The sequence below is a fragment of the Neodiprion pinetum genome, chromosome 7 (assembly GCF_021155775.2).
Source record: "Neodiprion pinetum isolate iyNeoPine1 chromosome 7, iyNeoPine1.2, whole genome shotgun sequence".
Lineage (NCBI taxonomy): Eukaryota > Metazoa > Arthropoda > Insecta > Hymenoptera > Diprionidae > Neodiprion > Neodiprion pinetum.
The window spans coordinates 8,978,648-9,004,636 of NC_060238.1; the positions used below are offsets into that span (position 1 = coordinate 8,978,648).

The 25,989-nt window shown below is 39.5% G+C and overlaps 1 protein-coding gene across 1 annotated transcript in view; it reads right to left on the bottom strand.

Annotated features, from left to right (window-relative positions):
• kl-2 (dynein heavy chain 2, axonemal kl-2) overlaps window positions 1-25,989 on the bottom strand; it is a 1,019,064-nt gene that overhangs the window by 316,820 nt on the left and 676,255 nt on the right. The window contains exons 37-39 of the mRNA XM_069137782.1: window positions 1,863-2,066; window positions 1,567-1,772; window positions 1,263-1,448 (exon numbers count right to left, since the gene is read on the bottom strand). Of these exons, the coding sequence (XP_068993883.1) occupies window positions 1,263-1,448; window positions 1,567-1,772; window positions 1,863-2,066 (596 nt within the window). The remainder of the gene's footprint in view (window positions 1-1,262; window positions 1,449-1,566; window positions 1,773-1,862; window positions 2,067-25,989) is intronic.

Consider the following 25,989-nt stretch of genomic DNA (forward strand, 5'->3'; position numbering starts at 1 on the left):
ATTTTGCAGTGTGGCAAGATGATCATATATCAGAATGCAGTAAAAACTACAGTAGTAATCGCAATTGCTGAGTTCAGTATGGGAGCGTTCCATGCTCAAAAGGCAAAGATGTCAGTAAGGTCTGAGAAGGTGGCAATTAATGCCAAAAAGATGAGCAAGCAACGAGATGTCAGACGAAAGCGAAAGACAGAAAGGAAAGCAACGACAGAGTGCAAGAAAGCCAGTCGAACAGTGAAACTTTAAAAAAAACCGCTGCGGAGAAGGCTGAAACAGAAGCAGAAGGGACAGCGTATGGTGCCGGAGAATTCTAACGGTTTCTTCACAGGACTAATTTGCAAGCAGTCAGCTCGAAAGTTAAATTCAGGTACGTTATTGTATAATAGACTCAAGTGGGGTTTATTTACTCAATATATTATTGAAATATTTGTCTAGCCTTAATAATCATTCCACAATAAAATAATTAGATTTTTTTTGCCTTTATGTTCCGGAGTGAGTTCATTACAAATTAAATGATTCTGGGGGAAGAAGCGGAGTAAGAAGAGGGTTGACCTCAGAACAGACACGCAGAAGCCGATTGGATACAAACTGGCACCGAGGAATGGAATTGTAGATCAATCAAAACAGCGATGGATACTGACGAGCGACACATGATTCATCAATATTATGACTTACATTCTAAGATGAATTTTGAACTCAATTCAAATAAATGGAATTAAGCAAACTTACTAAATTACAAATTTTTCTTTTATACTCATATTACCATACCCAACGCCTCATGTTGCGGCCTATCTCGAAAAATACCGATGACTATTCGAGAAATCTTTTCGCATTTAAACTAGAACCAGCGAGCTAAAATTTCAATCAAAATCAGCAGATTCGCACATTTTACTCGGAAAAACTTTACAAGAAAAGTGGCTTATCAGCCAAAGTTTCACCCAGTTTTACCAAAGTTTCTCTAAATATCATGATGATTGTTACTTATTTGGGCACTCTTATATTCAGTCAATCAAATTACGGTCAAATTTACATTCTGATCCTAAGTGGAATCTTTTGCATTTCATTACCGGTACTATTGGAGCAATACGTCAATGACCGGCAGTAACCACAATGATACGATGAAATGCGCTTTCATCTGATGAATTAATTTTTGGAGATTTCATATAATCCTGTACATTGCAAAAAATTCGTTTGGTCTACTTACCAAGCGTCAGCCACAGCACTTCATTAAATACTGTAAATATCGTACTTCAAATAATTATTACCCTGTCAGATACTTCCATGTTGGAGAAAGCCGGTCTTCCCAACAAACGAAACCCCGTTGTCGAACATCCACGTAATATTCATATACTGTATCTCTTACTGGAAAACTTCCTTCCATTTCTCTTACAAAATTGTCCATTTTTTGTCGGCCGTCCTCGTTTACTGTGGCGCAAAGTGACCATATCATACTGCAAGTGAATATAAACATGGATAGAATTGAAGTACTGTCATTTTCCAACTTATCGACGAATTTTAAAAGCAAATATTCACGATGTGCGAGCGATGTGTATGATGAGTTATACCCACCAAAATAAGAACCACATTTTGCACACAGTACTGTAAGCATCTGGGTCTTCACCCATTTCCACACCATTTTTCGGCGTGGCCAATACTTCTAAAAGCTTACAGAGCGATTGAACCAAATTCAATTCTGATACAGGCACAGTTTCTTCGCATTTTGAACGCTTGAAATTTAACGTCGTGTCCACGAAACGATTCATCAACTGGTTTAACTAAAATCGTTCATCATCAATTTCATGCGGTATGTATGATTCATGATTAGGATAGGCACGTTCATATCAACTAATATGCAGCTTGCCTACCTCTTCTTGATACTCTGGCTTGTCCTCGTATTGTTGCATCCATGAGGTCACATATGGACGCCATCCAAGATCTTTATAATCATTATAAACCATCCCAGCTCTTGACACTGTTGCTGGCGATGCTACAGCTAAATCTTGGACTTCAAACAAGAGTGATACTTGTTCGGGCATCGTGATTCGATCATTGTTCACAAGTGTAAGGATCTTGAAAACAATACAGCATATTAGAAGAAGCACGTATATCACTCATTTTTAGAAGATTTTCGTTTCATACAACTCTAAAAAGTAAGTGCCGCTCTATAGCGGCAAGAAATGTGTTATAATTTGTTAATATTTGGTATAGAAATTAGCTGGTGTGAATGTTGACAGGATAAATTTTGTGGTAAATGTCATAAGACAGCACCACGTAGTGTGAAGAGATACAAAGGTGTCTCGCGCCAAGTATATTAAGAATGAAAAAAAAAATTAACGCGCAGGCCGCAGTCTCTTTTCCGCAAGGATAAGCGTTTGATCCGTACAGCGATAAAATTATTATATGTTTGTCGCCTTTTACGATTCACGACAACATTTGACAATTTGATTCAGAACATATGTTTCATGACATTTCATTTCAGCTCTAAATCAATGCAGTTGGGATAGGAAGAGCCAAAATATTCCAACATCGTCCAAGTCGTCAGTTTGCTCAAGAATTTTGTTTTTTTCTTTGGACCACCATAACAGACCATAAATGGGATACGGTTGAACTGTATACATGACATGTTAGGCTAAAAATAGCTTGGAGAATCTTACGGAGCAGCTCTAAAGCGCGTGCTCATTATTCCCACTCGGTCAATTTCGTAAACACAATCCGTTAATTGCGCGTCTCACAATGAAAATAAAGGGATGAAAAGAATATCAGAGCTAGTGCTGAATAATTTGCCAATGTAGGAAATAAATCAGTGAACATCATTTGCGTCAATTTTTTTTTTCCCAAGAAGATTACGGCGTCAAAATTATATAGAGTATTGTTTCGCTTTTTCGAATAATAATGCCTTCACTTTTGGGTTTATGAAAGTGAACTTTTTGGAATAATCGGGACAATAATTAATTGGACGTGTTCTAAAACGTACGAGTGAAAAGTTGCTAAAGTACAGTTTACAGGAAAGACGAGTTTTTTGTCAGATAATCGTAAAAAAACTGTTTTATTAATAAGTCTGACCGTCTGGTGATTTTTAGCTTGACGTAAGAAAAATTTGTCTCACGCAAAACAACATGCTTCGTGGAATACATTTTCAATCATCAGTCATGAATCAATTTGCAATGTGACGGCTATGAGACGGAAGATTGGTGAGTATCAGGGTATAAATTATATTATCATTAGTTCTCATATGAATTATGCGAACGATGACTATGGTGACACACGTATTAGAGTAAAAGCAGAACTTTGACTGAAGCAGAATCGATGTGATGTATGCATGGATAGCTACTTTTTTCGAATATAAGTGACCAGTCGCAGAATCGAACATCGTCATCATCAGGCCGTTCACTGGAGAAATTGATTGAAAATCTCTAAAAATCACTAAAATTCAAGCTGTCATTTCAGACTGAAAATCACTTGCAAATCGGTGAGATGTTGAACTATTTTGAACGTTTAGTAATCACTGGGAGATTAGTGGGATTCAAGCTTTGTTGCAATATTTGAAATAACTTGTGAATCGTTCATGATTTCCAATTACATACTCCATCATCGCAGAATAGACCCACATAACGCTTCGTATAACTTTATGATGCATCGAAACTAGTTCGATAATATTGCTTCAGTAATGTTTAAAGATTTTAACATTTTCAGAGTCTCATGTCGAGTTCTTCTGCAAGATTATAGTAATACCAATGCAACAGCCCATCGTCACGCGTGCTGATTTCTATACCTATGTATAGTCACATGTTAGTCACTTCGAAGTAAGATTTCACAAGGTGGAAAATCACTCCTTCACTTTATGTTGTGAAACCTTCTACTATCAGGTCTTGTGCTCCGTGCCTTTGGTTATCCAAGATTTTCATCTTATAGTGCCAGATTCAGAAGCGAGATTTATTTGGGGTTCCGATCGATAAATTTAAATCGCCAACTGAAATCGGTGTTAACATCAAAAATTCCATTATCAATATTTGAAAATCAAGAAAACATGGGTGTCTCGAAACTTTGCAAATAAGCTCAATTGGCTGGCGCTATGTATTTGTGCACAGACGGCGCATGGCACAATGTATTTTGTGTGCTCCGAACCGGGGATGCAACGGAAGATTCTATGAACTGTGACGTGTTTGACCGTCCAAGCTGAGGTCAAGCAGCGTTCATCACAATAGCTGACGCATACAGTAACCAGTAAATACGAGCAGACAGACCGACAATCCTTCGATCGCTCGAGCGTCGCCACAACGGCGGATTCTGTGTATAAATACAGGTACCATAGATCGGCAAACCAGCGCTTGCATGATATAGCGCCTCGTTGTCTCACCTTTCATAGATTTGTTAAAACAGTTGCAGAGCAAAGTGCCTCGCTGTCTCTTGTTGCGTCAGGTATAGGTCTCATTTTGAGGCTATGGCCTAACTTAGAGTCACTTCGTAGATTTGCCAATTTCATAAGAACAAGCGTCTTTTGACTAGAGTATTTGCTAACCCAGGAAATTTTGTAACAGTGGCATATTTACCTTGGGAGAAGTTACAGCGCAAATTAGAATGTTTAGAATATCACAATTTCACTCTTCATAAAAATAGGAACGTAACCGATAAATTACGCAATGACTTTTGATTCGCTTAGATTATAATCACTTATATTGAATTTTCAAGTTTTTAACCACATGCGTATTGGCATGACTGCCACTACTTTTGTCAGAATTTGTAAGAATGTCAAGTTCAACATTCGCTTTCGTGCTAACTAACCAAATAAATAAAAGCTTAGAATGAATTCAATACGAATCAGGAATCAGCACAGGAAACAGAGATGGCGTTACCGCCTAACCCTGTGAACGCGGTAACGGATAGACTTCAGGGTGTGCAAAGCTTAGAGTTATTCAGGGAGCAGAGATGGTTTTAATAACCTAAGTCTGCGGTGCAGCTACGGATTACATTCTGCATTTACAAGATCAGGGAATATATTCAAAGCAGTAATAGATATACGGTGACGGTGCTGCAGCCTGATTACGTAATCGGCAGTGACGGCAAAGGGACGTGAGAATTTGTTTTGGCATGGCACCGGCTTTATCGCTCGCGTCAACAAAGCATTAGGACTGGGACGACTGACCAGGATGCCTGCATTGTACTTTGTCATTACGGCTGAAAATTCTGCATTTCCCAAAGAGGGGATCAAAATAAAGGAACTCAAATTAGACAGCACACTAACAATACTTCTTACCCGTTCTAAACACAGCTCCTTTCTACTCAGGTATCAATTAAATAATATATTCAAATCAACGAATAAGAAAATTTTAATTATTTATTTTCTTCCTTTTCTGAACCTTAATTACATTATCATTAAGTTGAATGCAATAAAAAATACCAAAATCAGCAAAATATAATATTTAAACAATTGTTACGAAAAAATGGCAGTCTGAGATCGAGTTACGTATTTCATTTAACGTTTTATACAGGTAAATTAACTAATAAATGATCATTAAATACTTTAATTTTTTTTCTTTAGCACTGCAGAATACACACTGATGTCATATTATTACGTTGATAGAACGGAGTTCGATCGATATACTGAGCAATAACTTCAAAACTATTGTTATTGAGAGAAAAAATTTCAGACAAAAGATGTATGATAATTGGAAGATCTATAAGTTTCATACTGGGTGAACTTCTGTAAAAGTGAATGGTTATGGAGATGAAGGCGAAAAAAGGAAAAAAATAGGAAAGTTTATGCTTTTCGGACGAAATAACTCGGAAAATATTGTTGCAAGAAAAGAAAGTTTCAAATAAGAAAGTTAGGAAATTTAATTTAAAAGAAAAAAAGTTTCCATAGTGTTTTGTTCTAGATGCACGGTACTCGAGATATCAGACCAAACGCGTTTCTCGCGATAGTGGCGCCTCTGATCCTCCGCTGTTCTCGCAAATCTGGCATTATGCTCAGAATATAACCCCGTATCGAATACCACTATTAACTAAATTTCCAAATTTAATGTAGATTGATTTACAGATTGACTGGACTATTCATAGTTGTGCAAAGATTGATATTTTCAACCGGGGATTACATTAAGTTCGGTTATAGGTTAGAACATTAAATTTAGATGTCGGCAAAGCCGCGACAACCAGCTTGTAATGGATATAACTTTAACACCGTAAATATCGATGTAATTATATGTATCCGTATTTTAACAGGATTTCAGGATCAGCTTATTTTCGGGCAACGGAGAAAGGTATTTTTCACACTGTGAAACTGCACGACCGCGGACTTCAACCACCAAATACTGAATGAGGAGTGTCCCTGAATATCTTATGTAATTTCATGTTATGTCAATTTTCTTATTTCATACGATATATCTACTGACGAGAATTTGAAGTTAGCGCTCAATTTACTAATACGCGGTAATAATAAGTTTCGTCACGGCCGTATCTTGCCTGATGGCGCTGTTAAGCGTCTTGTTGTATCAGTATTCAGCACGCAGTCATGGCGTTCGATCGATCTCTCATCAACGTTATAATAAAAGAAAAAGGTCATATTTTTCTAACCGTGTCTGTATTACAGTCCGACCTTCAAATAAGAAACCCGGCAATAAGAAACTTTCCCCAGTTCCTCACTCGAGCGCTTTCCCCACTCCGACTTGAACTCCGAGCTCGAGATTTTCGTGCGCGAAACCTCTGGTTAAGAAACCAGCCCGAAAGGGAATATTTTGGCGAAATAGAGTGAACGCTGTGGTGTCAATTGATGTATGGATGCGTACGTGAGTATGTGTGTGTGCGTGTGTGAATGTAACACAAAATTTAAAAGTTTATTTGAATCTTTTTGTATTTATTTGACAGATATATGTGGGCGTTGAGAAGATTTCATGGAACATAAAAACAGAGAGTAGGGCATTTAAAGATTTTCATATAAAACAGCAAAAGATTCCGAGACGTAATGAAAATCGTTTTCGTCTTGTTGAGTATCATTTTGTTCCACAACGCACTCAGCTGACGGTCGAATATTTTCGACGCAGTCGAACTCTGCCATCGAAGATGAATCTTCAGAAATATCGACTGTTTCTTCTTTTAGATTAATGGGATAAAATAATATGGACATAAAATTGAATGTTTATACTCACTAGACGATGGCATAACGAGCATAGCTCATGGCCAATTTTAAAGAAGAAACAAAAAAAAATAATACGTTACGTTTTTCGGTTTTTTGAATCCAATTTAATACCGTTGTTGCGTCTACCTCTTCATATGCGTCGACTTTTTTCATGAGATTCAATAGCTCGGTTACGTCTCGATCGTCTGCAGTTAGCGATTTGAAGGTGACGTCAGTGCCCACAGACATATCGAGATTATCAATAATAAAAGAGTCCTCGTCCGTTTGAGTCGACGCATCTCTGATGTCTTTGGGCCATAAGTTTTTCCAGCATTTCTGGATCGTTGTGGGTTTGACCTTTTTCCATGCATTAGCAATCCAGAAAATCACTTTGTGCACGGCAATTGTCCTCAAAAACTCGATCAGCGTCACGTTTTCATTTTGAGCCTCAACGATTGCATTTACGAGGTTAATCTCGTAATGTAATTTGACGGTTTGGATAATGCCTTGGTCCATAGGCTGAATCAGAGAGGTGACATTTGGCGGAAAAAAATTTACTTCGATATCGTTAATTTTTACGTATCGATGAGATCAACAATTGTCGACGAGAAGTACTGCCGTCTTTGGTAAGTTCTTGGAGTTGAGAAAACTTTCAACTTTTGGAACAAAAACATCTGTGAACCATTCCTCAAAAATCTCTTTATTTATCCACGCGTTTGTCTGACTGCGGTACCAAACTGGCAATTCATCCTTATTCACGTTCCTCAGACAGCGTGGATTTTTTGATTTTCCAATCAAGATTAGAGGCCATTGAAAGAGCCATCGGCATTAGAACACGTGGCTATAGTAACCCGTTCCAACTGTTTTCTCCCACCAGCAGCTTGTGCCTGATCAGCTGCAACAAATGTCCTCTTGGGGGTACTTTTATACATTAGCCCACTCTCGTCCATATTGAAAACTTGGGATCTTTCAAGTTTTTTTGTAGCCACCATTTCAGCAAATTCTGCTTTATACACATTAGCTGCTTCCACATCGGCTGATAGTTTCTCCCCTTAAAAGTCCATAAGACAAATATCATCATTTATTGGACAATTTTATTTAACTATTTACTGGTTTTTTTGATCATTTATTTAAAAAATAATTCTATTTTTGTTTACAACGGAAACCGGAGCAAAGAGAGTAAAAGAAAGTTCAGAATCAAGTAAAAAGCTGAATTAAGTAAAAAGTAGAATAATGAAAATTTCATTTTAGAGAACCCGAAAAACAATCATAAAATGAAACATATCAACCTTACGAAAGCCAGGTTTCTAATCTAAATACAAGAGTCGCAATTTTTCGTAATACATTTCGAGTAAAACACAAAGATATTCCTTAATTAAGAGGAAAAAGGAGGAAATAAGGTAAAAGAGTGTTTTTACTAACACAAAACTATACATATTTTGTTAGGTGCTTCGATCTTTTTCTTCCCCTATATTTCCAATCACCTGTGACCTGTGATAATACTTACCGGTGATTTTCAAATTTTTAATGTGGGTTCGTCTCTTCCATTTCTCTAGCCACCCGTGGCTTGCTTTGAAATTTTCTGGTCCGCCGATTCGAGAGTTTATCACGAGAGCTTGTCGGCATAGTGTTGGTCCAGAAACTGCAATGCCTTTGCAACGGGGGTATGCGATATATACGAAAAACTCTTCCCCTTGGGGGCCTTTGGTTTCTTATTGGGAGGTTGGACTGTATGAGGGGAGGCAATCCCAGGCCAGGTTTGACCCACGGGTTTTCACGTGCTGTAACGAACGCACATCAATTGTCCAAGAAATAACATGCCTGGAAAGGTAGCAGAGACAACATCAGAATACAGCCAATGAATTTGGGACCACGGACTTTCCCCGTTTACCGAGTCCAGGTGGTCGCCATAGGCGTTGCCATGAGCTGCCCGCTAAGGGTCCTACGCCTAGGGTCTCGCGAATGTGACGTAGGCGTCTCTGGGTTTTTCCAAGGGTTTTTCCAACCTATACCGGACCACGCATGGAGGTACCTGGCATTGCCTCCCACCCTTACGGTTTCAGTCTTTACCGCCTAAGGTATAATTTTCATGTTTAAACAAAATCAGTTACACGAGAACCATCACGGAGGCACTACACTCCTCCGGTTCTCTAACGTAGTTCTCTCAGATGTACTTCAGTCTTTTGTACATTCTATCAATTCCCTCAGACGTACTTCAGTCTGCTGTAGAATAATGAGTTAGAGTCCAGTAAAATAATATATAACCGATACGTGTAGATTGCCTTTCCGAATAAATTATTTGTTTGTTCAAATGTGATTTTCTATTCACGATAAGAAAATAATACGCCCCTGGGACACTTATCCTAGGGTACGAACAACGCCAAAAAGTGGAAAAGCTTCGCAAAAATTTTTCAACAGTAGAATTATTACATGCAATACAAATGAATTCACTGACAAGATCTATACGTTACAGAGCAACGTTTGCGACAACATCTACTGCATCAGAGAGAAAGATTTCTGCGCTGAAGCACTATCAGATATAATCGAAGGAGAACTGACAAGCAAACAGTCCAACGTCATTAGAAAAACTATGATAAGAAATAATTACAAATTATACCCAAGCTACGACTCCATCCAAGTAGCTAAGAAGCTCCATTGTCCGCCTCTATCCAACATCACTGTTACAGAAATGAGTGCAGACATGAAATTACAAGACTTGCCGAATCACACCTGCGAACGTCTCTTGCTCTCTCGGAGAGATTTCTTGGGATCACTGAATACTCAGTTTCACAACAGAGTTCATATGTAAGTGGGGTTGTGACGGAAGTTCGGGTCAAAACGAATACAACAAACATTTGGTGAACTCACCAGCTCAGTCATATGGGAAAATCCAAAGCCGTCGCCACCTTGATTCTGTCGATCAATTAGAATGCAGTTTTTTCATGAAAATACTGGACTGCAGGAGAACGAAAATACATCGATGGTCAAATAGCTTTGCTGAAACCGTATAAAATAACTGCAGAGGGCTCAGTGATAACAATCTATTACAAAATTTTGTTCACGACGATAGATTGCAAGGTATGCAGCACTGTTACATCGCAATCCTCAGCGTTGAGGACCTACCTATACGGTTCCACATCAGTAGCCATATGACGACGTTTTTACTTCATCACTTTGTGTTGGTGCGTACGTGTGAGCCGAACGGTCGTTAACAAGTCTGCCCACTACGGTAAGTCGCTCCACGATGGCAAGTAGAGTAATTATGGTATCGATTCCAGTGAAACAGATCCCCGCGTGCCATCAACCCTAATCTGCCTCACCATTGCGCATGTCGGAACTCCTCACCCCCATAGCATGACAATTTGTTCGCTACACACAAGGTCGCCCTCTTATCCGTCCTCTCTGACGTACTTGCGAGATCTATGACTCCTTTGATACCAGATCGTTGCCTTTTACAAACTTGTGCTATCTATGACCCTTTTAATATGGCCCGTCGGAGTATAATGTCATCGAAATGCATACCCAGTAGATTTGATGCAGTTTGCTATTTCTGCATTCACCATCCCCACACGACATCGCAACCAATATCGGTTTTATTGTACTACTATTTTATTAGTTTGCTCATCCACAAATTCGTTATCTCCCATCTCACCAACTGCAACCACTAATTGAAGACATATAATATCCGGGTCCAATAAGTCATCCTATATCCAATGCCACAATGACTGAACATCAAATCGCCAAGAAGCGGCACCCTAAATTTCATCAAGTTGTTTACACACACGACAGTATTGAAGGTAAGACAATTATCATATTTTCTATCACTATTCATACGTGTGTGACACGTCCTTTTTTCGTTCACAGTAAGTCAATTGCTACAACAGCTTTTTAACAGCCCAACCTCGAAGCAAAATACCAATCACCGAACTAATAATTATTTTACTTTTTTTGTTCAAACATCATTCCACCTTATTCATTCAACACAGCAATTTCATCTGCATCGGCGACACTTCAATTTACTCGAACAATCACCACCATCACAACCGCCACCGACCCACCTCTTGAAGTATCGTCTCAATCTCCAACTCTTGCTAGACGAGCGTTCGATACATCTGGTGAGTTACTACATTCTTTACCATAAGTACAATCATTGAATTATTATTCAATATTTCTTATTTACATCATTGAACTGACGTCAGATCAGTCACAGAGTAATTTTACCAACGGGCTTACCGCTGATAAAAAGAATTCAAAGTTTCGTATGTATCAAATTATTACAATTTCTGAATTTCAATTTAGATTCACAAGGAGTCAATGGATCCTGCGCTAATGTCACCATCGCAACCGCAACCGCAACCAAAACTGCAATTGCATCTGGAACAGCATCAGTAATCTCAATCTCGACCTCTCTCGACTCTACGAATTTTATTCGAACCATAAACGAAGCAGGCATCGATCATTTACGAAAATTTATTCTTCAAAACCAAACCTAACGCACTATCTGTTGTTCACACAAACAAATGCATCACCTAAACCTGAAAATAACTAGTGCGCTGCATTTAATTATCAATCAGTAGTAGCAAACACATAGTTATAGTTTATAATTCGATACCAGTGTATCATATTTGAAGCTTTTATCTCTACAACATTGATTTTTCAAATAAAGGCATAAATAAATAAAAGACCCATCATCAAAATATCATTTGAGTCCCTTTATTTTATCAATAATAAAATAAGTACATATACTAGTTGGCATAAATAGGTCTAAACTGCCTCGACACAGACCACAATTATTCGTTTGATTAGGCCGGCTCGGAGCTTCATACGCGCTTACATAATTCGAATGACGCATGAATACCCTCCTCCATACTGACGTCACCATTCTCTACACATTCGAAAGACAAAAAAAAAAGCAGCAGCTTCGTCGCCGGCAATTGATAAGCATACTTTCGTCATAGGTTCCGTTGCCGTCTCAACTGTTAATGTACGTGTAATCCAATTTCCTTCGGTTCGTTCGTTATCAGGCTCATAATCGCTGATCTTACACCCTGGCATCATTCAATTTCCATATGAATTTCCTCTTTTCGATTCACGTCATTATCTCGATGATACATAGTGTGATACATCGGAGCAGCGACACGGTCCAACAGTTTTTATACCATTTCCCAGTAAAAAGTTTTTGAACTCATTTCGCATTAAATATCATCCTAAAACCACTCCACATTCAACTTGTGGACGTTGACTTCCTACTTGTTTTGAATAAATTACTCATTTGGTACACATTCTGATTATACCATCAGAAGTGCACTGACTCTTTTAACCGCTTGCATACTCGTGTCTGATAGCAGTCGCATTTTACAATGCAACACATTGTATCACTTTTCGTAAACGTCTGTTGTATAATATACAATTACATTTCGCGCCTCGTTCTCGAGATTAAATCGTAGTTACTCCCGAGTCTGCCAGATGCCACAACGTTCAGAATATACAAATGAAACTTTCTGGGGGGTGCTAGCCTCCCGGCGTGCCCCTCCTGCTTCATATTTTTTCGTTGTGCGCTAGAATAACATCGTGAAGAGGTTACGTTGAAAGAGTTTTGTGGTAATAAGGTGAAGGATAAAGCGAAAAAAGTGAGAATGTCGAAAAGGAGACATAAGAAGCTTGAGGGTAGAGTAAGAGATTAAAACTAATGCTAGAGTCATTAGAAAATCTTCGAGAATCGGATGACGATTCAGGCGAAGAGACGAAGAAGATGGTCGGCAGGTCGACTTGAAAGGTAAAAAAAAAAAAAGAAGCAAACATTAATTAAGCAAAAAAAAAAAAAAACGATCACGAAAAAACACGATGAGTTTGCACGAGAGGCAAAACAGATCGTAGTATCATCCTGATAAGCTTATATGAAAGATAGGACAAATCAGAGATTCGGCTGATGAGCGGGCACGAGAGGCCTGACATGTCAGACAATACAATAGATAGATAGATAGTGCTGAGTCACAGTAAAATGAAGAATACAGAAGCAAAAATTGACCAAAAAAAAAAATGCGTGGTTTTTTTTTTATTAGGTTTTTGTTATTTTGCTCACGCAGATTTGGTAGTCACAGAGGACAAAGAAAATGTAAAGCCAGAGGACAATAATGCAGAGGACAAATCCTTGAGCGAAGAAAAGAATGAGAAAGACCTTGACCTGGAAGTCCTGGAGGTTCTGGGCGAGGACCCATCCGCATCCAAGGCACTAGATTTCGACCTCCACACCTCGCTGGCGAACAAGTGGAAGCATTTTTTGGCCCATGGAATCCCCAAAGAAGAGAAAGATAAGCTTCTCGAGAAATATGCGCGAAAGGAAGGTTTCGAGGCCCCTGAGTTGAATCAGGAGATCCTAGCTAAATTAAATGAATCCGGGAAAAAAACAGACTGGTTTTTGTCGGAGGGACAGCGACTGGCGGGGTCGACACTTATGTCACTAGGAGTGGTAATATCCTCTCTTTTAGACGAGGATGAAAGTATCGATGAGTTAACATTCTTGGAGAACTTGAATGACGCGGCCAGAATGGTCACCGAGATTCATTTTAAACAAAAGTTTCATTTGAAGACTCTAAACGTTGTGGCATCTAGCGGACTCGGGAGTAACTGCGATGTAATCTCTTCGAACGAGGCGACTCATATAATTGTGATATAAGATCGATTGAATCGACAGCAAATACAGCTGAACCTTGTCTGGCCTCAACGAATTTATACATCAACGTTGCTCCAAGTATAATTATCCGTGTATGATAAAACTTCATTCACCAACATTTTGAATTACTACAAAAAAATTCTCATGCGGCAAATTTTCCCCCACCATCATTGTTTCACCTTACACAGTTCAGTATATAAATCTACGCCCCATCTTCGAAACTGTACCATATTCTGAAATTAGTCAGATAACCCCATTTAATGTTTGAAGCTGAAGATTTATCAGTTCTACAGTTGTGATACACTTCAGGGTGATCATCGATTTTTCCACCCACCAATCTTTCTTTACGTTTTTATGATTTGCATACTTGTGTACTACTACTTTGAAACAATACACTTACACCAAGATCCAGAACATACTCACATTTCCGATAATCTATTAACAACATACTTGAGGTTTCCCAATATTGCCACAATTGTAACAATGCACCACTTCTAATATCTAAAATTTCATCAGATTGCATACCTCGGACACGATCGCGCAGCTCCAAAGTTTCCACATTGGAAGATGTCGTATTATTATAAACATACTTCCGACATCAAGATCGGTCTAGCGTTACTTAATACCTTCTACAACGAGCAGAGGACGAAAATTACAGTATCACCAATAATTCACCTCGTGAAAAATAGCTGTAAGTGCTGAATTGAATCAAAAGTATTTAACTATGTTATGATTAGGTATAATCCAATAACGATGCAATTACTTATTCGCAGGAGATTCATCGTACTGATATTCGGCAAAACTGTTCAGCATACTTTAAAAACGGTGCTTAAGTCATACAAGGAATGGTGATTACTAACTTACAAATTATTGACTTAAAAAACATCGTTTTTGATCAAATTCATAACTTCCTTCAAAGACATATACATGTTGAAGACAACACCACGCTAGCGGCCACTTTTGAACTCCACGATAAAGCTGACTAAAAATTTTTCTATACTAAGAATGCAACGATACAAAGCATGTCAGATCTCGTCGAGTGGTTCTCCGAATACATTACATCACTCCTACTCGCACAAATAGAAGAATTTCAGAAGCACGATATTGGTTGCGCATTAAGGGGAGGGGGGGGGGAGGGTTTGCACTTTCGAAAAAGCGAATTTTTTGTTCGTCTCATCTTATTGTTGAACATTTCAAGAATGTATTCTCAAAATTTTAAGTCGATCTGAGCAAAACTCTTGAAGTTATTGTCTAGTTAGTCTCCTGCTCGTTAACACTATAGCTCTGAGAGCAGGTATACAGCTTATGCACTTCTATCGTTCTGGTCAATTATCCTGATTCGAGAATATTTTATTTAGTAAAGACAGGTGAGTAAAGCCATGTAGACATATTTTATATTTGTATGTATACTGTACACTGTACAATATTTTAAAACGAGAGACGAGCGTCAGTTTGTCAGTTCGATCGTGCGCTTGTGATTTTTTCTCGAAACTACTTTTTCAAAGTTCGTGTTCACTGCCATTTACAAACTACTTGACCGCTTCATTTCAAACTTGGCACACATTTTCCAAATATAAAATACCTTCCCCCAACGTTTAGTTGAAATTTTTATTTTTACATTAAGGGGGTTTTCCACCCACAAAATAGCGGAATTTTTCGTGGAAATAACTGTTTACACTTTAGATGGCCGCCAAAAATTTCGAAATGAAAAAAAAAAATAATCAAAGAACGTTGGGGGAAGAATTTGATGATACTTTCACTAAATTTCAATGGTTTTTGATTTCAGATAATTTCCGAACGAGATATAGTGAATATCGCAAATTGTACGAAACAATGATCACGAATGTTTTTCTTGGGCTCCCGTTTCCTCGAGACATATCGCTACAAGAAACAACTGTAGACTGTCTTCCTACCTGTACGCGTGCCTGGTGGGGTACTCTAACCAAACTCGATACAAAACAGGCAATAGCTACTAGTGAATAATTCTTTCTACGTAAATTGTGTAATTCGACGCTCCGGCACAAACAAATAAGGTGCATGGACGACAACGATCCCGACCAGCGAGGGATTACCAGCTACCGATAACTTCTGTTTCTCCCCAAGGACCTTCGTTACCGATAATCCGATGTACCACTGTCTGATGGAAACTCTCGTATCACTTTGACTGCCAGCGTACAGGGATGTGAAATCCTCCCGAAAGCCGAGTGACCGTTCCTTCAGAAGGAACCAGCCGCTCCGCTTTCTCAGATACCATAAGAGCGGCGTGAAAAGCAGACCGCAGCCTGTCGTTCCCCGATTTCCCGGCCAGGCGCCGAACAGACCTATAACAACACTGATTCAGCGTTGAGCCATCACTCCGATGACCGATTAGGCGTATCTATCGGTAAGGACCACAATCATCGTGAGTCATGGTCCAAGACTTTGACTTGCAAGAAGATGTGTGACTGCATGGTCTTCTTGATATATCGTGAGTAGCTGGCTACTCCTTATACGTCGAAACTGATGAAAGGAAACAACGAGTTGCCTGTATGCCGTCGCTCTCCGTTCAGCAATTGTGGCCGAGAGCCACGTCCATGCTTTCGCCAAAAGGGTCCCCAACGATAGGCAACCTGGACAGTAAGATGCAGCTATTGTGAAGTTGGTGTCAACCACGAAATTACGGGCAGGGGATTACGTGTCATCTATTGAAAATCTTCGAAAATGTGTGACATAATCATAACTGACATTCACCACAAGAAGGATGACCCAATTATGGTCCAATTAACTAGAAGAAGGATTACCTGACGATATTGGCGAGCTCAACGATCCGGACTCTGAACTCTACCTATTCTACGCTCAACTCTCCAGGACACAGCTTTGATACTAACTTGCTCTTGTTTTGATTTTGTTTTCACCTTTGCTACCGATAAGCTTAATCTAACTTACAATCAGTGTTTGCGTGCCTGTGTCACCGGCTGAGGTGAGGCTTCTGCCTTTTTGGTGTATCGTTACGAAGTTGCTCATAATTTCTATTTCATTTCGTATCATATTTATCCTGTTTTAGTTATATCACGTGATGCTAGTTCTGTGTGAATCATGGTATAAGGCTGAATTGCGATAAACCGTCACGTGACTGCATGATTTCAGTAGTTAATTAACCACGTATCTTCGAGCCACCTCATAAGTACAGAATAAGTATTTCTTTCGTATTTGTAAATATCTGTGATGACCTGTAAATTTCTATGAGTTTCGTTCTGTAATTTCTACCGTATCCTGAGCTATCTGTACCTAGCTTTTCTCTCAATTTTCTATGCTAGTAGTGTTCATTATATTTCATTTCATCGTATCGCCTATTATATTATATTATATCATATTTGCTATTGTGCATGTTTTCTATCGTACATCAAGTTCCTTGGAGTACATCCGAGCGTAGATCAAGCCGCTAAATACTATTGTGCCCTTTCTATCGCTTATTGATAGATTTGTATTGCTTTTACCTGTTATCTCTTATTTTGGATTACTCTGCAATACCGTATTTCTTTGTTAATGAAGTACTGCTTATTATCGCTAATTTTGTTATAGTAAGGTGAACTTAGTGTATTTCTTTATCTTGCAAGCCCTTTTCTGAATTTCTTACTCTGGTAATTTTTCGTTTGTTCGTAAATTATATTTCAGAATTCCTCGGTAAATTGTATCGCGAATCTTCTAGATATTCTAAATAATCAGTTTGATTATCTAGTGATAGCACTCCCGTCAATTGGTTCTCATCGTTGACAGTAATTCATATTTTCTCGTCTTAGCAACCGATTACGTAAATTATTTCTGTTTGTTAATCTTTTTTATTAGTTGAAATCTATCGTAAAATCTAACTCACTCTTTTGTTACTACCTTCCGAGCTATCACCACTTTGGTATCTATCGATTTACAATTAAGTTCTCACCTTTGCCTTAGATCAACAGAATAATGATAACCGTAGTGCCGATTTCGGAAATTGGGTGAAATCACGTCGCCCAGTGACATGTGGCCTTAAGTAAATTTTCACATCATATCGTTTCTCCCAACCTACTTCTGTTTGTCAATTATCGTCTTTCGTTCGAAGCTACCGGTCAACTTTATCCTATTGAAAATCTGGTCACCCATTTTTTCTGACTTATTGATCATTGCTATCTTGAGTGATTCAAATTGACTGAGTCGAATATGTAAATGTAATCGACAATATATGATTGATTGACCGATTAATTTTCCTGACTTGAGTTCATTATTTATTTCTTTAATTCTTTAATTATCGTTAACTGCCTTGAATACCGCGACTGTGTCAGTTCGTGTGACTACCTGATGTTCGCCAGCTATACAACGGCTTTTCTACTTATTTATCGTATCGTATCATATTATTGTTCAAAAATCGACGCTGAACTATGTGGCGTCCAACCGGTATCATTTTGTTATAGTTTAGTCGGTTCAGAATAATAAGAGGATCGCGGTAAAATGACAACGGTAAGTCCTCGCCCAAGGGTAAGAGACATTAGCGCTACGACATGTCAAGACCTCCAGAGTGGTATAGATATAGGAGTTCTGGATCAAAAAATGGCGGCGTAACGGCAGAGTAGTGCCGATTCCTACCTTACCAACGGTCGGTATGTTACCGCCGCGATGGTAAGCCTTACCCACGATATTGCTAGCGGCTGAAGCGTTGACATAGATAGTGCCACCTATATTTTCACCCGATTTTGCCGGCAGGTGATTTGACAATGAGCTTTTTTGCTGAGTTAGATGAGCAGCCATTTCAATTTTTTCGCCGTCAGATGAGCAGACATTTCAAATTTTTTATTGTTAGATGGCAAACATCTTACCGACAAAATTGTTATCTCTGAATTTACCGACAGTTGGTGTTACAGGGTGTTGCCGCAGGTTTGTCGCATGTGGCGCCTCACCGCATTATCGATCAATCGATATTCCACCGATCGAGTCTGCGTGATGTTTCCAATGCTCGCCGTAATATGGCAACTTTTTCTATTACGTGGTTAGGTGAAATAGAACGATTCAAAAAATAACGGTTGGATGCTTTGAGTAGATTGTAAAAAATTTTTTATCACGAAATACAGATCGAGACCTGTGGAATAGGGTTTTTTTTTAGGCGGAGGTAGTAGTGGGGGTAAAATAAAACGTTTGAAAATAGCGGTTGAATGCTTCGAAGATATTGTGAAATTTTTTTTCCACGAAACACCAGATGGTATTTTCCATGAAAATTCTTCCTACAAAATGCGTGTCGAGACTTGTGTAGTATACGTGGTATACGAGTTTTCGTCGAAAACATATTGTTACTATTATCCGATTTTATGATTATACATCGCGCTAGCGACGGAGAGAGAGGCAGTTGAAGACGAGCGCGTGAACAGAGCGCTTCGTAAATGAGAGGCCGTTAACATAATCGTGTCCCTCGTTTCTATCCTCCCCGGAATATAACAACTTGTCCGATGGAAAATTGGGGCGGGTGGTATATAAAACGTGAGCCTATTCCGATAGTCACTCTGTTCTCATCGTCTCTTCGCGTCGTGAACTGTTCTTACTTGTGAAAAAAAGAAACTCTGATTGAAACGCAATGGATCTGACAAAAGTTAACCACGTCAGCCGCCTGGAGAATCTGCTGACCAAGAAGATGTCGGAACTCGAAATTGGGGAGGTGTATGACGTTACAGGGTTACGACTGGTCAAAACGAAATTCGGGGTACGTGTTCTGGCGACGATTGAGGGCGAATAGAATGTCTTCTCACCACTGAGAATCGCGAGGGTTCTACAAGAAGATTCTGATCAGTTAGCTGAAATGTGTAACATGTCTGGGAAAAATCGTCTGCAAATGAAATACCATGGTGGAGAATTCAACAAATTTAAATTTTCATGCAGTTATGTACCGTAAATAATCCATGCGATCCCCTCTACTTCTACAAAATTCATCAGCGAGGGGATAAAAACGGGTGTGCTGGAGACAGAATATTTAGTCTTCTACCTGCTGTCTGTCGGTGAAATTGAGCGTGCCATTCCCACTCCTCAACATGGCGATGATCCAAGACGTGCAATGTTTTATAGGCCATAACATGAAATTCGTACCCAAGAAAGTCGCAGTCATCAACGTAAGCGGGCCGGGTCTGGATTACATCATTTTCAAGCCACCCTGTGATTTGGCAAGCTCATCACTTGAATGTAGAGCTACCAATGTCTGGTTGACACACAAACACCATGAAATATCATGGAATGCGGGCAACAAATCTCACGTGGATGTACCGAAGATTGTGAGAAAAATGGTGGGAAATGCGTGTTACGTATACATCAAAGGCGAGGAGAAGAAAGCATGGCTGACGGAGATCATCGATGGTACACCAAGGTTTATTAATATGGAAGATTTGCACATCACACCCCCTGCACTGGAAAAATTGAGGTATATGGAAGTGGCACCCTGGCGTGACTTGAGCCATGGATACTTCTCATCGGAAAATATCTGGAAGCATGTAGAGAAAGGATCAATTTGGTATGATGACAACCCTGAATACATCCCTGCATACAACTGCGCATTTGAAAATGTGCAACGACTAAGGAGTTGGTATTTGAAGAAGTGTACCAGCTCCGTCGAGAAATCCTTCCGTCTGTACAAAGAATTGGACGGTTTTAGGGAAATGGTGTCTGAGGATATAGCTTTCTTACCAGAAGAATTCATCTACACGTTCGCGTCAAACGTCATCAATGATGTATGGGATAAACTATCTGAGAACATGAAAATGGATGACAAGATCGCCAGTTGTCGCAGATGCCTCCTGCAATATACACCAGGACCCGATGGCGATATAGCGGATGGGCCAAATCCTCTGTTAAAAGACTGTCTGGAATGCAACCGTCTGCCTAAAAAATTCTCGCAATATGCATAAAAATACCAGTAGAATTCATTACAATTGTTTAGTCGGGAAACTTTCCAACATGGAAGGCTTCCGTGATTCTATAAGAAATGAAAATTATAATTTGAGGATGAGATGTGGAACGGAATCAATTAATCACACATCCGATTGAGCCAAGAGAAATTATTGCAATTTATTAGCTCATAGGGAAAAAGCCGCTGAGGCATAAAAACCCCTTATTACATAGTAATAAAGTCATGTCAAAAGTGTATGAGGTATTGGTGTACGATCAATGATTTTGTCTCGCATGTGGAGAGCTGCCGTGAGATTCAGAGGCCCGAGGCGTGAATCTACGGAGGTTCGATCGACTGGCGAGAACCTACTGTTTATAATTGGAGCGGAGAGGAACAGAGACTCAACTGAGAGGATGTGGAAAAAGAGAATACCTCAGATGTTCCGCATCGATGCTTACGTTACCGTAAACCCGATCAGACTGCCTTTCGAGCGTCAATTCCTGATCATTTATCGCCGTTCATCTAACGATCAGCGCCATCTCTCACGATTAACGACGATCCACCCAATCGCGTAGCCCCGCGATCGCGCCTAAAGTTGCCGCGGTAGATGCTGGTATCGGTAGAGATTCCGGGTATGAGTTGGGGTAGGAAGCGTGCGCGAACATGGGATAGGAAATGATTGGTTCGGTCTGAACAACAATTATATTATAGCTTACACACAGAATTTAGATGAAATATTCAATAAAATTATTTACCTATCTAGGGAATAGAATTTTTTACAATTATATCCCAGTTTATATATATATAATTAAAAACGAAATCATTTACATATCTAGAAAAAATAGAATTCACATGTCTCACGCTGGTCAGGGTCGGGGTGTGCAGGGTCAGACCTGTTCGCGATAAAGAGTCGTAAACCCGAAAAACGGTATATACACTAACCACCCGGTCAAGAGTCAGCAAGACCAGATTTTTGTCCCGTCAAATGCCGCTCACTACCTGCTTTTCGTCAATCGATTTTTCCCATCACATGTCCCACGCTGATTAGGGTTGGAATGTGCAGACTCAGACCTATTCGCCATAAAAATTTTTTATTCTTTGATGGCAGGGTGGTACAGAGGTGGGACCCCCCACCACCACACCCAAATTCTTGCCATCTATCAGCATTTATTGGATCAACGCTTCCAGTGCAGACTCGTCAGTCTTACACGATACGTGCAAGTCAAAAGTTCTACAAAGTTATAATTATATCAACATTAAAGTCATGGCCGCCAAAACATACCCGAATCTCGTCAAGATGATGGAAAATGCACACAATTTGTTGGGCGAGCTGCATCCTGAGCGGGAGAATGACGATATCGTCAAACATTGGATTGACGTTGGAATAGAAAATCTTCAATCACTGCGTGATGTTTCCAAGCATCCGAAAATGAGCATAGGTGCGAAACTGCAAAATCAACATGCAATCACACTCGTACAATCCTGGGTGGCGAAGATTCAGCAACAGTTGCGGCAGCGACAGCAGCAGCAGCGGCAGCAGGAGCACGCTGTGGCGATGGGCGCTTGTATCGACAGTCCTGCGGGCACAGTGGGACGATTTCGATAGTGCTTTTGCCAACCGGATCCGAACAAGGGTTGTCACAAATCTCCCTCATAAGAATTTGGAGGCCTTTCTGGACGACGCGCAGTGGGTCATCGTTGAGCAATTGAGGCTGGTACTGCGCGAGGAGGGAAATGTGAAAGTTGACCTCATATTATTGTGCAAATTTGAAAACACAGAGCACGACGGGATTGTGGAAGAAGTTGAAAGCTTCAACTCCTCCGACATCGTGATTATCCCCTCGAGCGATATAGACGGTTGGTTTACACACGCACGTAATGATCTGTTTGTAAAGGTTAAAGATTTTGAACAACGCGATTCTGGGTGGAGCATGATCGAGATCCTCAATATGGCTATAAACATCAACCGGTACCAACCTCTCGCTACGGGGCCTTCGACATTCGTTGAGCTGCCCAAGGATATTCGGTGGAAGAAGGCTGTGGTTAATGTGAAAAACAAAGACGAAAGATGCCTTCTCTAGTCCATCACTGCAGCCCTCTACCCAGTCAACACCCAAACCGATAGGACTCGCCATTATCGTCGGTATATTTCCGAGTTGGACTGTACAGGTATCAAATTCCTCAGCACGACGTGAAAAAGTTTGAGAGATCAAATAATTTGGAAATCAATGTATACGGTATAGAATCTCAAACCTTTACATATCATGCAAAACCGGAAAAAAGCGTCATCGTACCAATTTATTTGAGTAAAAATTTGCATAGCGTAAAAATTAACACGATTCATCTTCTAATGCTTGAAAGTATTGACTGTCACGAAAATGATATGGCTCGCGAGTTGACATCAAGATTCCACATTGCTTAGATTAAACATCTTTCACGATTGGTGAGCAAACAATTGTCTGATTATACGCTACGTACCTAACTCTGGCGCGGAGTGGCCGCGCCATCTCTCGGAATTTTATTTAAATGGTGGCGTGACAGAAACTAATATCCCGTAGAGAAATACGAGTGATTATATGGAACAACTTGTTTTATTAAATAACGTTTTTAGTTTCAATATTCGTATGCAATCTACAAATAAAGGTCGTTATCATTAGAAGCGGGTTTCAGGAGGTTGTTTTAGATGTATTCCGAAAGAAACGTGTATCGAAAGGTCGAAAATTATTGAATTCCTTTCACGTATCCGATGTACGACAGGAAATCTATGGCGAAGGATATCGCCGAGTAGTTGGTACTGTCTTAAGGGAAACGCCAGGGGCAGAAAGTAAAAAAAAAATGAGAATTGTTACCAAGCAACAATTCAGGTAAAGCATGGTAAAAAAAATCACCTCAAAAACAATTGGCAAGTTGTTTGTGCACATTAAACGCGAAAAACCAGGGTATAACGATCCTTCGAGAAATGAAATTTCGCCAAAAATTACTACGTAAGAAGTTGCTGTTCTTTTTTTCTTCTTTTTCTTTTTCGTGCCCTTCGCCGATAACGACGTTGGGACTACATACGGTATACCTATATGTAGGCTAAGGTGGTCTTTATTCAGGGTGTTGACGAATTTTTGCCAGACTATCCTCCAAATCAACTACAAATAATTCGAAATCAACCGCCTGAATTCTTCAGATTTTTACATCGAATCTAAGATAGTCCGCATTGTGATCGAAGTTTCTTATGGAAATGACCATGTGTGAAACTTTTTTTCTCAGCATATATCTTATTGCAGGAGTGATAATGTTCCAAATAATCTGTAACCGCGAGGTTTTGATGAGAATTAGTGCTACTATCTGGGAAAAAATACACATTATCCTACCAGACAATCTAGACGAATTGCACAACCTCAAAACCTGACTTTTTTTTTATTTACAGCAAGTGCAATTCGTCTAGATTGCCTCGTACAATGATGTGTATTTTTTTTCATATATCATTACTAATGCCAACTAAAACCTCGCAGTTACAGATTTTTTGGAACATTATCACTTTCACGATAAAATATATAATGCGAAAAAAAGTTTTTCTCATATCATTTCACGAAACTTCGACCACAATGCGGGCTATCTCAGACTTGCTGTAAGAATCTGAAAAAATTTAGCGACTCTTTTCAAATGATTTGAAATTAATTTCAGTGATGGGGCGGTAAAAATTCGACGACACCTTAAACAAGAACCACCCTAAGGTAAAATTTTAACTCGGGAGTCTTCCATTCACTATTTAAGCATCCAATGACATAGCACATACGGTGAGACCCTTTTTGTAATAATAATTTGGTAGAAGCACTTGCTTCGGTGCTCATTTTCACAGCTTCTATAACCCCACTGATTTGAACAGTGACCGCAAGAGCGGCACTGTCGGAGTTACGTGCGTAGCATATAATGGTCAGCTATTTTTATATGACAGATGTTTGCGGCACTTTGCCGTGAAACACGCCGGCGACAACCATCGACAAGATTGCATTATGTTAAATAAAATGCGCATGGAATTTCCCAAGTCTAAAGATTTAACATTTTCAAATTTTCAAAACAAAGGTACCGTCCCGTTTGTTGTTTACGCTGATCTCGAGTGTATATTAGAGTCTGCACCGGTTAATGAATTCCAGAATGACGTCTCAAACCGTAAAACATAAGCATAACCCCATTGATATATCAACTCACCCGGAGGATTCACTGATCGGTTACATCCTGGAGGTGGATTTAGAATATTTTATAGAGCTTCACGAGGATCATAAAGATTTACCTCTTTGTCCCGAGCATTTCATTTCTCTAGGTGGTAAAAGCGCTAAACTCGTCACCACCCTTCACCCCAAAACGAAGTATATATTACACTACAGAAATTTGAAGCAGTGTTTGATTTGAGGATTGAAATTAACGAAAGTGCATAGAGTTTAAAAGTTTGCACAATCTCCATGGCTCGAGCCCTACATCATTCTCAACGCCGACATGCGCAAACAGTCTAGGAATGAGTTTGAGAAAAACTTTTATGAACTCATGAATAACGTGGTGTTTGGCAAGACTATAGAGAATGTGCGAAATCACAAAGATGTTAAATTGGTCACAAAATGGAAGGGGAGAGGTGATGCGAGAATGCTAATTGCCCGAGCAAACTTTTACAGCTGCACCGTATTTGACACGGATATGGTTATCATTGAAATGAATCATGTCAAAGTTCACTTCGCTAAGCCTATATACATTGGCGCCGCAATCCTAGATCCATCCAAAATTATTCTTTACGATTTTCATTATAATTATATCAAAACCAACTTTTGGAACAAACAAGCCAAATTGATGTACACCGACACCGACAGCCTTATTTACCTATTCAATGTGCCTAATATCTATGATATCGTCAGTATTCCGCTCAAAGAAAAGACACGTCTGGGCCTGATAAAGGATGAGAACAACGGAAAAATTATGATCGAGTTCATTGGGTTAAGAGCGAAACTGTACACATTCACCACCATGGGTGAGGATGAAACGAAACACATCAACATCAAAGTGAGCAAACGTGCAAAGGGTGTCAAAAGTTCAACATTGAACACAATCACGTTTGATGATTACAAGCGCTGTCTGTTGGCCTACAAAGAGTTAGCCCGTCCTCAATGCCTAATACGTAGCAAAAAACATCAAGTTAGCACCATCGTTCAGAAAAAATTGGCTCTGAGTTGGAAAGATAAAAAGCGGCAATTGATACTAGGACAGACCGACACCGTACCTTGGGGGTTTGTCGTCGCCCTCCAAATAGCTATAGGATAGAACTGTAGACATAGAATCGTAAATATTTGCGTT